General features: G+C 43.6%; 1 protein-coding gene across 1 annotated transcript in view; it reads left to right on the forward strand.

Annotated features, from left to right (window-relative positions):
• Positions 1-15852, forward strand: part of ULK4 (unc-51 like kinase 4) — a 290018-nt gene that overhangs the window by 203918 nt on the left and 70248 nt on the right. Inside the window, exon 35 of the mRNA XM_014534909.1 lies at positions 12821-13006. Coding sequence (XP_014390395.1) covers positions 12821-13006 — 186 coding nt within the window. The remainder of the gene's footprint in view (positions 1-12820; positions 13007-15852) is intronic.

Genomic DNA, 15852 nt, shown 5'->3' on the forward strand with positions numbered 1-15852 from the left:
TGGCAGTGCATTGGCTCTGCTGGGCTGTCATGAACTGTTACCTGGTCCTCCAACACAGGCAGGTAGATGTGACTCAGCAGAACATAAAACTTGATGTTGACCTCTAAAATGTTGCTCTTCTGCTTTCAGACTCAGCTCCATGTCTTGGCACCTGTGCCACATCCATGAAATATAAGAATAGCAGTTTCTTGTAGAAAAAAGCAGATGTGGGTTTTGGGATCTATATTACTTACGACAATTGCCGATCGTAATTAATTCTCGAGGCCTTGCCTGAGGGAGCTGGCCTGTGCCCCCCTCTGCCGAGGACACGTCACCAGCAGCAGCCCCGAATCTGATCTCTAAGTACAGTCAGAGAGCATGGCTGCCCGGCCCCCTTCCCAAGCCGGCATCCGGGGCAGATGGCCCCTGACATGTCCTTATCCAAGGCCCCGTGCAGCCCGCTTGCACAGCGCGTAAGGCACCGTTTCACCCACTTCGTTCGAAAGCTTCACCGGGAGTTAAAATGACTGTTTCCTGCCGACAAGCCAGTGGGTGGATTAGAACATCTGTGCTAGCCCCTTCAAGCTCCATCATTTTAAAATTCACTCAAGGGACAATGAAAAATCAGTTTGACATGGGACAGTGTTTTTAAAGTGTATCAACCAGAAATACTCTTAAGGAATATTGGTTGCATGCAGTTCTGTCTTCCCACTCTTAAAGTATCAGTTGGGCCGAAAAGTAATTGTACTCCTATTAAGTACAAAGTTACAACTTATTCTCACCTACAATTTTATTTAGCAATCTTTGGCTTACCTGGGATCATGCCTACGTGATCTGGTACAGCAGATTAAGAATCATCAGCCTTGATGGGAACTCATCAGCATACTTCTTAGATATCGGTGCATCATCATTCTGGACTGGAAGCATCTGTGTGTCTTCTAGGTATTTTTATTTTCACTTGGATTGGGTTCCCTAGGGTCATTAGTAGCTACGTTTCCATAGTTTCTGTCTGTCTTTGGATTAAGCCGTCTTCAGGAGCAATAGCGTGGCATCACTTCATTTCCTGGGGTCATTCTACCATCAGGGACATGGATGTTGGGCTAAAGGCTTTCAAACACAGCAAAGAGAGACCACTCATTTTTCAGAGAAGGCAATTTAAGTGTAAATTGTTTGGTTAAGCTAATCCTATCTTTTTTTTTTTTTTTGTCAGTGTGAATTGAGGGGTAAAATTTTAGACATGTAACTTTTTGTATAATTAGGGTTTAGCTTATAATTAAAGATATACTTTAGGCAAAAATAGGACACTCAGTTCATGTAAATGACACCTCAAAGCTGTTTAGAACGTGGAGACTGAGATAATTACAAAATCCGTCATGCAGAAACACTGCAAATACAGAAAACTCACCGTTTAACCCAGTGATCATTTTCTCTTAATTTATCACTGGAGAAAAATAAATGGAATATTTAAGAATTGAAATCCATTTTCCAGTAGATCATTGTTTAAAAATTAATTCAAACTAAAACACTTGGACCATTAACCCGGGCAAATATAAAATACTGAAATATGAAACAGTAATAAAATAAAGGAATATATTTTCATGCTTTCATGAATATAGATTCACATACATAATACCAAAAGGTAAAAATGAAGAAATAGTCTGCCATCCTGATATGTTGGCAGAATAGCTCCCTTCTGAGTTTTTTAAAAAGTGTATTTTTATTGTTAACAGTAACCTTCTGATTTTTTAATGTTTTTGCACAATTTATAGTACTTTACATTTTTTCCTCCAAATATTTTGCGTTTGACATAGAGATTCAATGTGCTAGTGTCTTATTAAAATCATAACAATTATATATACACATTAAAAGTAATGGGAGGAAAAGGGGACCTATGTTATATCTTCAACAATAAAGGGTTTTTTTAATTTAAAAAAAAGTAACTCAAACTCTTCAGAAGGGTTAAAAAATAAAGAGTAAACATCCTTCTCCACGTCTAGACCCACAGGGGGAAAAAGTATGCTGTTATAATTATATGTATATGTGCGTACCTACATATATGTGTATAAATGAGTGTGTACATGTCCCCTTTTTACATACAAATCTCTAACTTGGTTCCCCCCTTCTCAATGTGTTTGAGCAAAATATAAACCTAACTATTTTTGATGACCGTGGCACTGTATGAATGAATATCCCATAATGAAGTTGGTTAGCTCCCCTATTAATGGACATTTATTGGGGGGGGGGTAGTTTTTCTGACAGAGCTACACCAAATATCTTTGTTAGATATAGTTATGCTTGTTTATAGTTATATGATCATAGAATAAATTCCTAGAAACGGAATTGTTAGATGGTTTGCTTACTTTTTGTGTGTCCGCCTCGCTGGACTGAGGGAGGCCCAGATAGCTGGTAAAACATTATTTCGGGTGTGCCTGTGAGGGTGTTTCTGGAAGAGATGAGATGGAATCAGACTAAGTGTAGAAAGTCTGTCCTGGCCAATGTGGGGGGTGCATTATCCAATCCACCGAGGATCTGAATAGAGCAAGACGGCCGAGCTAGGCCGATTTGCTCTCTGCTGGACTCGGGCCGTCGGCACCGGCCTCTGGAGCCCCTGGTTCTTGGGTCTTTAGTCTCAGACTAGGACTTAGACCACGGGCTCCCTGAGTCTGGGGTCGGGCAGGAACTACACCACCAGCTTTCCTGGGCCTCTGTGGTGCAAGTGGTGGACTTCGGGACTTCTCAGCCTCCAAATCGTGTGAGCCAATCCTCCCTAGTAACTCTCTTTCCATAGATCGCCATTGGCGCATTTCTCTGGAGGACCCCATGTAATACGCCGGATAGAAGCGTTGTCCGTGTTTAGTTTGGGTCTATATTTCCGAAGTGCCCTCCTCAAAGCAGAGAGTACCAGTGTCCTCACCGAAAGAGAAGCCGGTTTCCCTGTGTTGCCGACAGCTTCATGGAATTGTAGCATCTTTGCTTCTGATACATGAAGCCTGGTCTGTCTTTGATGTTTTGTGTTTATGTTTTTGTGAGTGAAGTTCAGCATCGTTTGTGGATTAATTAGCCATTTGTGTGTCTTTTTCTGTAATTGGTTTAGTGTAATCTACCTATTTTTTTCTACTTAGTTTACCTTTTCTAATGATTTTTAAGAGCTCTTTGTATATTAAGAAGTGTATCCTTTTGTCATAAGAAAGACTTTTTTTCCCATTCTCTCTCTCTTTTTTATTGGTGCTTTAGCTATAAAGGTAGTTTTCATTTAGTAGTCAAATTTAGTGTTTTCCTTCATGACTTTTGAGTTTTATGTCATGTTTAAAAGCCTTCCCACCTTCTCATTCTAGGATTATATTCACCCATCTTTTCTTTTTCTTCTATTTCTTTTCAGGTGTGTGTGTTTTTGTTTTGACATTAGGTATTTGTTTTATTCAGGATTATTTTGTTGTAAGGAGTTAGGTTGATATCTGTGTGTTGGTATATTTGTAAAAGATTTCAATATCAAGTACTATTGAGATTTTATTTCATTGGTTCTGTTTATCCTTTGCCATGTAATTATTTGATAAGTAGGAGCAGCACCTGCATATTTATAAAAATACCATTCCTTTGAATACAGTGGGTTATATTTATTCTTGGCACCATAATCTTTAAATAATTGGGAGTTTGGGTCCTAGGAGATAATAGCAAAGAATACCCTATGGCAGTGATGGCGAACCATGGTTGCAAAGATCAAAAAATTTCTATATGTGACACGGCACCCGAGTTAAGTTAGGGTTTTTCAAAATGCTGACACGCCGAGCTCCAAAGGTTCGCCATCACTGCCCTATGTAATATCATCTCTTTGACTTAATTTGATGTCATCCTAATGAAACCAGACAACAGGGGATGGAATGACAGTGACCTCTCTTGCCGCAGACATGGGGGTGAGTTGTGGTCTCTAGGTAGGCGAGCTGTTCTGGTGTGTTTCCTAAGGTTTACACAGAGAGCTTTGCTTTTCCATTGCGTCACCCTCCAGAGAAAGCTGCATTTTTGGGGACTGTGTTTTCCCTGTAGAAAGGCACCTTTTCTCAACTGGTTCATCAGAGAGAAACAGTCTAACTTAAGGCATGTCGTTTTTTTTGGGGCGATGGAAACTCCATTTAAAGCTGAGGTCTTGCCCTGTGAGTGTCAGCCTATGAACCTGGAGGTCACCGGTTTGATTCCAGTCAGGGCACATGCCTGGGTTTCGGGCTTGATCCTCAGTAGGGAGCCTGCAGGAGGCAGCCGATCAGTGATTCTGTCTCCCCCTCCCTTCCTCTCTCTGAAATCAAGTTAAAAACCCCCACAAACCTCCATATTTAAAAAGCTGAGATGTTGATAGCTAACAGATAACTTGCCATGCCTATACCCGCATTATTTTATCTCTCCTTCAAGGTCATACTGATTGCATTTTATTTTGTCAATGCTGCTCTTTAATATCTCAGCCTCGCAAAATCTATGCCAGATTTTTAAACTGGAAAAGCTGTTAAAGGCAGCGGAGCCCGCACGTCTTCCCAGCCGTTGTCCTTGGTTGTAGTGAGTCTTGCATTTCGCTCCTGGCGGCAGGGGTTAGGGTTAGCAACTCCTCATAACATGGAGCTGTGCGTTTACAGGTTACAGCGACAAAAAGAGAGATGCTTGCGCCTTTAACAAGTGAACACAAAACAGTGTCATCCGATTATTAGTTTGACATTTCATGGGAGGCTGCTTGGCAAGACACTGTGTTGTTCCCATGACTCCGTGGGGTCATCTCTGAACACCTGTTCATTTAATGGCGTTTGAGTTGGCTTCATTGGTTATCAGGTGAATGACCGTGGGCACGTGGGTAAGTCTCCGTTTGTACGTCCAGGAAAGGAAAAGGTCGAACACCGCACAGGGTTGTTGGGAGAAGAGAGCAGTGCGTGGGGAACTCGGCACTGGGCACATTGTAAGTCCCCCACCCGAGTGTTTGCTCTTGTCTCTGTGTAGTATCGTTAGTGACGGTGGTTAGTGATGTGTTACTCAGCAGTTTATCTCTATTACTCAGTAGTACTACATGTGCGGCGAGAAACCCGTTATTGGCTGCAGTCTCAAAATACAACTCCCAGTTGTCTTTAGAAGTGGGGTATGTTTAAGATGAGCAGTAGACTTCCTGAGTTCGCTGTGTTTTACTTTTGCCACCTTGAAAAAAAGCCCTGTAATTTCGTGTAACCTCAGAAAGCATGCCTGCACATCATTTTCGAGCAGAAAAAGAGTGTGTTTAGTTAATAGTGTGGATATTTACCCGTAACTGGGATACAATGAAGTGTGCAGTTTTGGTAACGATGTTTGGCTTCTTTGTTTCGTTTAATGCTTGCAACATTATCCTGTCTACGGCTCCCCGAGGCCCTTTCCATACAGTATGTCCTGTAATCATATTACTGATCTAATAAGCATCTATCTCACTGTAATAAACTCACTTTGTGAGCGGCCTCATTACTGTGCTGAGATAATGCACCCGGGGGTATTCCCAGCATTTCCAGTGTGGCTCCGCAATTAGTCGCCCTGATATTAGGCTCTATTGGTGGGGAACAGCCGCGTCAGCTCCCATGGTCAAGTCTCCCACGTGCCTCATGGGGCACGAAAGTGTGCGAGGCCGAGCTCTGGGTAAAGGGTGCTTGGGGGCCATGGCGTCCTACAGAGTAAAACCGTAGACTAACAATCTCCTTTTAATTTTAATTCTGGATCAGTTTCTTTGAATAAATGAACCGTTAATTTGTAAAGCTAAGACAGCCTTATGGAATGTATTCTAAATGTCTAGATAATAAAGCCATAACTATGTTTAACCAATTTTAGACAGACTTTTCTTCTTTCCAGTTGTAAAAATTGCCTACTTTGGTGAGTTATGAAGTGGTTTTAAAAGTTTAATAGCCTTGCAATTTTAAATAGCCATTCTTTTAATGGAAATACCCATTTTCAGGAATAAATGTATTATCTCTTGTTCTTTTTCCTTTGGGGTACATTCTCTACCCCAAACCTATCTCACTCAGATAGGAGCTCTTCAGAAGGGATTATTTTAGCATAGAGAGGACTTCGTGTATTTTTTCAATAACCCGGATCCAGTAAACAGTAATTTTAAGAACTCTAAGCTATATAGCTCTGGAATACATTTTTGAATCTTAGAACCAAAGAGTAACATTTCCAAGTTTCCTTCGTTCATTATTTGACAGTCATGAGAAATCCCGACGGCCTGTTACTGGAGCTGTTAAAGGCAGATTGGCCCTTCACACATCTCCATGGTCACTGGTTGTAGCAGATCTTGCATTTGACGTATGTCAGTACATGAGGGGCACTGCAGAGGGTGCCCAGGAAATGTCCCCTTTAAAAATGTTAGGAGTAAGGAAGGCAGATTTATTTCATATATTTGAATTACAAAAGGTGCCATAAGCACATTATAAGAATTCAAAAAATTTACAGGTGATTAAGAGTGTCCCTTCCCTTTACCATGACACTACTCCAGGGTAACCAGGGTTACTTTTTTAAATTTAATAGTTTTATTGATTTCAGAGAGGAAGGGAGAGGGAAAGAGAGATAGAAACATCAATGATGAGAGAGAATCATTGATTGGCTGCCTCCTGCACGCCCCCCACTGGGAATGGAGCCTGGAACCTGGGCATGTTGACCAGGAATCGAACTGTGACCTCCTGGTTCATAGGTCGATGCTCAACCACCGAGCCACGCCGGCCGGGCGATATTTATATTTTTAAAAATTTATCTTTACTGTTCAAAGTGTTACAGATGTCCCCCCTTTAACGGTCACTGACCCCCTCCGCCCCGCCCCTGGCCCTCCCCACACTACTGTCTGCCCATGGGTTCATCTCTTCCCCTCCGACCCCTCACCCCCCACAGCCTTTTTAAACGGAAGGTCACATGGCAACTGCACTGTCCGCTCGTAAGCCGACAGACGGGTGTGCTGTGTCCTCCCTCCGGGGTCTGGGGCCACTGCCACCGCAGCCAGCAAACACGCGGGCTGTGCCCACTGGCTTCTTCCTCCCGGTGAGCAACTCGTGAGTTTCTGTCTTATCGTTCTTGAAATCATACGTATTTTCTATGTGCGTCTGTACGTACCTCTCACAATCGATAAAAGAGGTAAAGATGAGATAACTCACAGTTTTAATTTGGATTCTGTGGCTACAGCATTAGGAAAGGGAAAAGGAAATATAACCACTCAAATGTGAAATATGTATAATACTAATGCATGAACCTTTGAAATATAGAGGGGATACTTTTATAGAAAATTATAAATGACCAAAAAATATCAAACTTTAGAAGTTAAAATTTAACCATCCAATGATGTAAGCCGCATGACCACTTTATTCAGGAAAGAATGCAGGTCTAATTTGTTTTAACCATAAGCAGGTAGAAAAGAGGGATATGCTGATCCAACAAAGAAATCTTACAAGTATGTATATCCTGTAGAAATTCAGTGCTGTCAATACAAGCATCATCACCAAAGCAAACATTGTTAGTAAGAGACCCAATCAGAATGATTTTTGTTTTGAAAGTTGAACATTGATCACCCAGGACACGGGCACCCTCTCTGCCTTCCAGATGTCTCACAGGACTGCCTTATTAGAAATGACATTTTCAAGGACGATTTTAGAACACGAAATGGAACCTGCTTTTCTGCAGCTGAGGGGGGAAAAGGAACACTTTCCTCTTTTATTCTGCTAAGATTTCTTTCACAACCAGTGAGAAGGGCTGCCAGCTTGCAGGGCAAATACAAGAATTCCATTAGTTGCTATCAAAAGAAAAAAAACACACCTTGTAATATAAAAAAAAAGATACCAGACACCTGGATTGTCATAATGTGTTGTTTCGCATCTCCAAGATCTGTCATTGCAATAGTGCAGGACTAAGTGCTTTTCCATATGAGTTCCAAATTTTCAAAGACTAGACAACTCCTATGCTATTTAAATAATTCAGAGTGTAGAGGAAGATGGAAAGCTCCCTGGCTCATTGTCATAAAGCTGTAATAAGTCTAAAGCCATAGCCTACTTTAAAATAATACAGAACAATTGAAGATCACGTTTACTTGTGAATATAGGTAAGAAAAATTTTTTTAAAAAAGGTAAATCAAATCTAGTAATGTATTAAAAGGACCAATATGACCAAATAGGGTTTGACCCATGAATTCAAGAATAGTTCAAACATTGGAAAAGTATAATTTAATAATTTTAAGAAATTGAAGGAGAATAAAAACATGGTCAATGCTAAAAAAAGTTCAACTGGCCACTCTTAATTTTTTAAAACTTTATTTAAGATAGAGTGAATCTTCCCAAAATGTTGAAAGTTATTTCCTAGAAATTAATAAACACTGAAAGCATTTTCATTAAAATTGAGAAAAGAGGAGTCCCTTCTGCCAACACTAATAGTCAACAGCGATGGGTGGTGGTATATTACAGATAAGAAAAATAAATATTAAGACTAAAACTGATTATTACTCGCAGTTGCGAGAATTTTCATACCTAGATAAGAGATTAATATAAAAAACTTGTTGAAACTAAAAAGCAAACTTCAGTAATTCATGGCATATAATATAATACACAGAAAATAATAGCTTTTTTAAATATACTGGTATTAGTCTGATAGAAATAGAAATGGGGGGAAATCCTTTTATAGTTGTGACTAAAACCATCTCATAAAAAAAGGACAAACATAAATATAACAGGAAAATGCAAATCATGATGCTAACTGTAGAACATTTTGAAAGACGTAAAGTATGACCTAAATGGTTGGAGAGACATGCCAAAGAGAGGAAGCGGGGGGGAGAGATAGAAACATCAATGATAAGAGAGAAGCATTGGTCCACTGCCTCCTACGTACCCACTATTGGGATCGAGCCCACAACATGGGCATGTGCCCTGACTGGAATCGAACAGTGACCTCCTGGTTTATAAGTCGATGCTCAAACACTGAGCCATGCCAACTGGGCTAAAAGTAATTTTTATCGTAATTCCATTCACACGCTTTTAGTTCATTAAAATGATCCTCACACTGTGGAGTAAGTGTGAGGTTTGCCAAAAGAATCCTAGCAGGAAGGCCTCTTTTCATTGTTCTTTATCGCACACTCAGTCCTGCCTCCCAAAATGCCTTTAAAGCAGCGGTTCTCAACCTGTGGGTCGCGACCCCTTTGGGTCACAGGGGTCGCCTAAATACATCCTGCATATCAGACATTTACATTAAGATTCATAACAGTAGCAACATTACAGCTATGAAGTAGCAACGAAAATAATTTTATGGTTGGGGGGTCACCACAACATGAGGAACTGTATTAAAGGGTCGTGGCATTAGGAAGGTTGAGAACCACTGCTTTAAAGGAAAAGTACGGAACTCAAAAAGGAATCAACTTATGACAATGAAGAGGAAGGGGAAGGAGCCTATAATACATTGAAGGTTCAGCATATCTCTGGTTGGCAGAAGGAGGCCCAGAGGATCCCACAGGATAGAGGAAGCCCCGCCCCAAACGCCCTGCAGGGGTGCGAAGGTGGCATGGTGTAGGCCTCCCAGCTCTGAGCCCCATAGCATCTCTGGCCTCGGGGAGGAGATGAAAATAGGGCCGTTTTCAGAAGTCTGTATGTGATCAGCTCTGCCATCCACCCTCCTTATGCTCTTCGCCAATTTCCACATGCAGAAGACCCAGTAGCGTAGAATGTGCCCCCAAATTATGCCAGGACTTTTCCCTGAAGAAGCTGATGCTGAGCAGAAACTACCCCCCCAGAGTGAAGCATTCCTGAATTATCTGAGGAGGGGAGGTGGTGGAGGGGAAGTGGTGGAAGGGAGGAGAGGCTGCCCCCTGGGGAAGCTTTCCAAAACCCGCACCCCCAGCCTGGGGCTGGGCTGCCACAAGTAACTCCTTCAGCTCCTTGCTTTCCGTGGTATCGTGCCTGGAGGATTTCCAAACGTGTCTTTAGCCGTGACCTGTCCCCTAAGCTCCATGCACATGCGTCTACCCACTGGCTATAATGTCGCCATAAGAACATCTAGAGTGAAGCATTCCTGAATTGTCTGAGGAGGGGAGGTGGTGGAAGGGAGGAGAGGCTGCCCCCTGGGGAAGTTTTCCAAAGCCCGCACCCCTAGCCTGGGGCTGGGCTGCCACAAGTAAGCTCCTTGCTTTCCGTGGTATCGAGCCTGGAGGATTTCCAAACGTGTGTCTTTAGCCGTGACCTGTCCCCTAAGCTCCATGCGCATGGGTCTACCCACTGGCTATAATGTCGCCATAAGAACATCTAAGCCGTGGTGGTCCCAGCGGTGAATGATGACCCAACATACGTTTCTGGAGACTCTGTCGTCTTGCCCTCCCCTGGCCTCACTGTCTAGAGTCTAGACAGACTGCTGTCCTACAGGCATAGGGCCCCACTGCTCAGGCAGGGTCTGTGGGCCACAGTTCGGTGCTCGGACTGTCTTCTCAAGATGGCGAGGAGCCACTGGAGGTTCTGAGCAGGAGGGTGATGGGATCTGATCAAAGTGTTTAAAAATAGCCGCTGGGGCTCCTGTGTGGAAGATGCATCGTGGGACTTGGATTATTTCTTGGAGGACTTTCTCCAGCATCCTTCTCCCAGCCAGTGGCAGCAGACTCCACTGCACATCCAAGGTGGAAAGTCGGGAAGAGCAGCAAGTGACACGTGATCAGGCCACAGCTTCTACACGAAGCCCCGCACCTTGGCAGTCACAGTCAGCGTTGGCGTAGCTTCACCCTCTCTGGTTCCTGCAACTGCGCTGCTTTGAGAGAATTGGTTAAGCCCCCTCTGCATCGACCGGTGACGATTCTGAAGTGAATGTTGCCCCGTTCTCTAGTGCCTGGCCAGGAAAACGTGAAGTTCGTTAGGAAAGTCAGGACAGTGCTGGAAGCCCAGAGGTCAAGGCTGAGTTGACCTACCAGTGTCTTTCAACTTGTTTTTGGATTTCTTTTTAAAAAACTCTCAATGATTTATAGACCAATAACTAAATCAGTGATGGAAGTGGCCGGTTTTCTTCCCTCTAAATTTCTACGTTTAGTAACAATGAGCCTGGGGTCAGTGAAACGAGAGCATCCTCTCAAGGCAAAGCGGGCAGCGTCAGGGCCGCGGGCAGCGGTGTTTCCTTGGGTGATGTCATCTGGAATTGCTGCCGTTCATCAGCGTAATGATAGTTTCTGCTGCCTCTTCAGCCGATTTGGGCGAGAGCGATGGCTGTATTAAAATGCAGGGGAGTAAGGATGGATGGCTGCTGTGAATTCTCCTTAAAGATGTCCCAGCAACACAGAGGGGCTACTTCCTCAGGTGCTTTTAGATAGCAAAAAAGGGTGGGAAATATTGTTATTATTAAGTGGTTATTTTTTTTCTTGGTTAATATATTCTCTGACATTAAATATTCCTATATAATTTTTTGACAAAACACTGCACCAGGCAATATTTTTAAAATGGAATGTAAAAGGAGAAAGATTTTGAAATGCATTGTACTGTGTAGATTGCATTTCAAAATCTTTCTCCTTTTACATAAAGGGAACTAAGCAGTACAAATGTGATTTGAAATTGTTTTAATACAGTTTTAAAATTCAAAATGTTTACTTTGAGATATTTCCAAGTTTTATGTGTATATATGTGTGTGTCTGTGATCTCATCTCTCCCACAAAACATTGGATTTAGCTAATAACAATGTTTACAATAAAGTTAGGGTTGACAGATAAAATATAAGATGCCAAATGGACATACTTACACTAAAAAAGATTCATTGTTTACCTGAAATTCAAACTTAATTGGGTGCTCCTTTTTTTTTCAAGTCTGGAGAGCCTTTATAAAGTAGAAAACATGAGTAAATCAATGAAGGTAGGATAGGGTGAGTTTTCAGTACAAATATGAAATCTAATATAATTGCAAAAGTTGAGCCATGGTCTTGGCCTTGAGTCCTGGTTGCTGGGCAGAAATGGACATATAATCACTTACAAGATGTGCATCATCCAGAAAGTGGGGTGTACAGAGGGGAGACATTTACTTGGGGCAAGAAGCATGGTCTAGTTTGGGGGTCTGATGCAACACTTTTTCAGTCTACATTAAAGGGACCCTTTCTGATGGGGGGGGTGGTGTAATATCCACCTTGTATTGAGCATTTAATGAACTAGACAGTCTTTCAAAGTGAAGTTGTTTTTTTAAAATTTAGATGAAGTCCATTTTCCGTTTTGTACATTGTACTTTCTCAGTTCTAGCTAAGAAATCATTCCCTCGCTCAAGGTCAAAAAGATTCTGCCTATGATTTTTCTGAGAAGTTTTAGATTTTAGATTTAGTTCTAGCACCCAATTTTTTAAAAAGAACCTTTGAGTACATGCAAAAACAATGCTTTCTCTCCTACCTGTTTAGTTGATAATGATTTGGACACAGACAAGTTCCAAGTGTTCCATTATATCTTCTAGGAAGTGAATTTCTCTAAGCAAGTTAATAGTAAGCAACACTCTAAGGGGCATGCCTCAGAAAATTTCATACAGTTTTCACACCCATAGACACACACACACACACACACACACACACAGCCCTGTATGAACATATGCATTAAATATATGTATGTAAAACCTATGCTGGCCCCTGCTTGCTCCAGGCTTTCTTTGCTGTGGAGTACAGGGAGTACTGCAGGACTGCCTTTGGATTTTGTGGTGTGAGCTTTCTTTGAGTCACTGTGTGCATTTTGAAAACGATCCATTCAAAAAACCCCACACCATTCAGTTAGTCCAATGTTGTGCTCAGACTGATGTCTTCCCCGTGAAGGCACATTTTACTGTGGTTCCTGAGGGACACCGACGCCCTCTCTGACGGAGCCTAAGCAGTCCTGTGTGTTCCTTTTCAGCTTCCTGCTGAGGATCCTGAAATTTTTGAGGTTTCATCCAAGTGCCTGTCCATCCTGGTTCAGCTCTACGGGGGAGAAAACCCGGACAGCCTGTCCCCTGAGAACGCAGAGAGCTTTGCCGACTCACTGACATCCAAGGAGGACCCCAAGGAGCAGAAGCTGCTGCTGCGGATTCTCAGGAGGATGGTGAGTCCGCCGGGGAGCTGGGCCGGGCGGCGGCTTCCGTGGGGCCGGTGGGCAGGGAGCAGGTGTCATCTTGGACCTCGTCCCAGCCGCCTGTCCCCATAGTCACCTGTTGTCACCCTGTATCCGATTCTGCCTGTCAGCATCGCTTTTCTGAACTGGAGAGTTAGAGAGCGTGGCGCCCCCTCGCCCCTTCGTAAGTGTGCATTTCCTAACAAAACAGGCGTTTTCTCACTTACCCACTGTCATCAAAAGCGGGAGATTTAACCTGATGCCCTTGTTTTACTCCCCTGCCCTCCATATCCCGATTCTGTCAGCGGCGCCAATGCCCTCTGCAGCCTTTTATTCTGGGTGGGACCCAGCTGGGAGCGCGTACTTTGGTGGACACGTGTCTTTAATCTGGAAAGTCCTGCAACCTTTCTTCGTCTTCATCACACTTTGGGAGACTGCAGGCTGGGTATTTTGCAGAATCACCGTCAGTTTGTGTCTGTCTGACGTCCGTTCGATTCAGGAAAACTCCTGAACGGATATTGTCTTTCTCAGTTCAGCACCTCCAGAGGCTCACGGTGTCTGTCTGCCCCTGGCGGGTGATGGTCATTTTGATCACCGCATTCAATCAGTGTACACTTATTATTTTTAAATTCCTGGTAGTTGCACAGTGGAGATTTCCCAACTCTCAGTCCTCTGTGCGGGAAGACTTTCCCTGCTGTCCCGTGTCTGTGTTCCGGGAGCTGATGCTGAAGGTACTTTTGAAGACGGACTGATTTTCTTTTCCTAACAAATCTGTCTCTGCTGGTTCTGAAGGCTGTTCTTTGCAGTGGCTGCTGTTGAAGTGTATGAAGGGCTGAGGGTCCTGCTGGTCTGGCTCATGTTCTGGTTGGTCGGTCTGTTCGCCTCTAGACACAGGCATCTGAGGAGGCCTTCGGACAGCGCAGCTATGGATGGGACAGGGGGTTGCACTCAGGGTAACTTTGGTGCCAATTTGATAAATAGATGGCGGTGCATGGCCCAGCTCAGTCTACCTGGCGGATTATGGTGACAGCCTGGGAGTTTAAAAAATTCACCCCCCCCCCCCCGCCCCATTTCTACTTTATGCTTTTGTACAGCCGGGTCCCCCACCCCCACAAGACTTGCCGTCTCAGCGAGCCATTCCCTGAGAACACAGAGCGATGACGGGAGACAGGAGATTGCGCACCAGCCTGGCCCGAGGAACACTGAGTCACATGGGCAGGCAGGGGTTCCCTTTCCGTTTTCTTTGTCTCTCTGATGATTTAGGGTGAGAGTCTCGGTCTGGCACTCCTGTGCCTTTAACACCTCTGGGCTTCTTCAGAATCTCCTTTGTCCCACAGGGTAGACCTCTCAGGAACTCGGCTTTTACAGTTAGAGATATTTCTCTAAAATTGGAATTTTATTCAAATAAACAAAGCTGAGTCACCGTGAAGACAAGTACTAGGGAATGTAATAACACGAGTGATGTCTGGATCTGGCAAAATTGTGATTTTGGTAGAGAATGATCAATGCTTGGGAAATATTGATCTAAATCGGATGTGATTAATTTCATAGAGATCCACTGCCTCTTCTTTGAAACGTTCAGAACCAGGTTTGTTAGGAAACGCATAATTTTCCCATCGCTGTGGCATGGCGCTTGTACTATGTGAGACGGCGCCCTTTCAGGTAGAACGATGGGGCAGTGACGCTGTCTACCAGGGGAATATTTCCGCAGCCAAATGTGTGCGTGTGCACAGCGAGTGGGTAAACGCAGCCTCTGTGGGCCGGTGCGGGCTCGGGTCAGGTTTTGCCACCAAATACGTTCTTGATCCAAACTTAGGGAAGCAAGTTTGGGTTTCAGAGCTCTTTAGAATTGCAGAGAGGCGATTATGGGCCTGTCTTGGAAATAAATGACACCATTTTCTAAAATACTGGTCGCATTAATCATGCAGCAAGCCAATTAGACCCCAAGTTGGTCAGAGTAACCAGACGCCGCCGCCTTTTAGTTTATTTTACTGCCTGAAATGATCGCCTTAGAGTTTCTGACCTGCTGCATAAAGGACCAGGTAGATGGTGTTCATGGAAGAAAAATTGAATGTAAGTGACTTTTTACCCATTTATGGGGAAACAACTTACCTCTTTTTAAAAATTATGGTAAAATTCATATAAGATTGACCAATTTTACCGTTTTTAATTGTACAGTCGGGAGCATTAAGTGCAGTCACATGGCTGTGCAACCATCACCACCTTCCATCTCCAGAGCCCCTTCCTCCCAGATGCAACCCCGCCCTTTAACAATGACTGTCCCTCCACCCCACCCCCTCCCCCAGCACCGGGTAACCACCATTCTTGAAATACCTGTTTCAAGTCCCAGTTTTGTGCTTTTCTTTCTAAAACTGCAATGTTCACTAACAGATGAAAGACTGAGGAAGTTTACTCGGTGCTAATGGTGCTGCCCCCAGGGTGCGCTTCCTCACTTAGTCTGTATTTAGAACATCCACAGAGTTTAATTATCCATTGTCATTGCCAGGAAGTCGGGCGGTTCTATAATTATACTCTGTTGTAGCTTTAAAACTGTGATGGAAATCACCCTGCAAGGTGCTCCCCAGTCTGCCTCTCTCCTGAACTCCCTATCAATGGGAGTTTTCCCAGAGTGATGATTGCAGATTAGCTGCTTGTCTTTTAATTAAAGCTGCCTTACTCCTGCACTCAGGGTATCGACTGCGCAGAAACCACCACAGCCTTGTTCTGCAAAACTGGCTTCAGCGCGTACCCCTGGCTACTGTGAAGGCAGAGGTGATGGTAACTGATGTCCCGACTCCCCCCTGCCCGCCCAGCTACCCTGCAGCAGGGGTGCGATC

Source organism: Myotis brandtii, unplaced genomic scaffold (assembly GCF_000412655.1).
Source record: "Myotis brandtii unplaced genomic scaffold, ASM41265v1 scaffold134, whole genome shotgun sequence".
NCBI classification, from domain to species: Eukaryota; Metazoa; Chordata; class Mammalia; order Chiroptera; family Vespertilionidae; genus Myotis; species Myotis brandtii.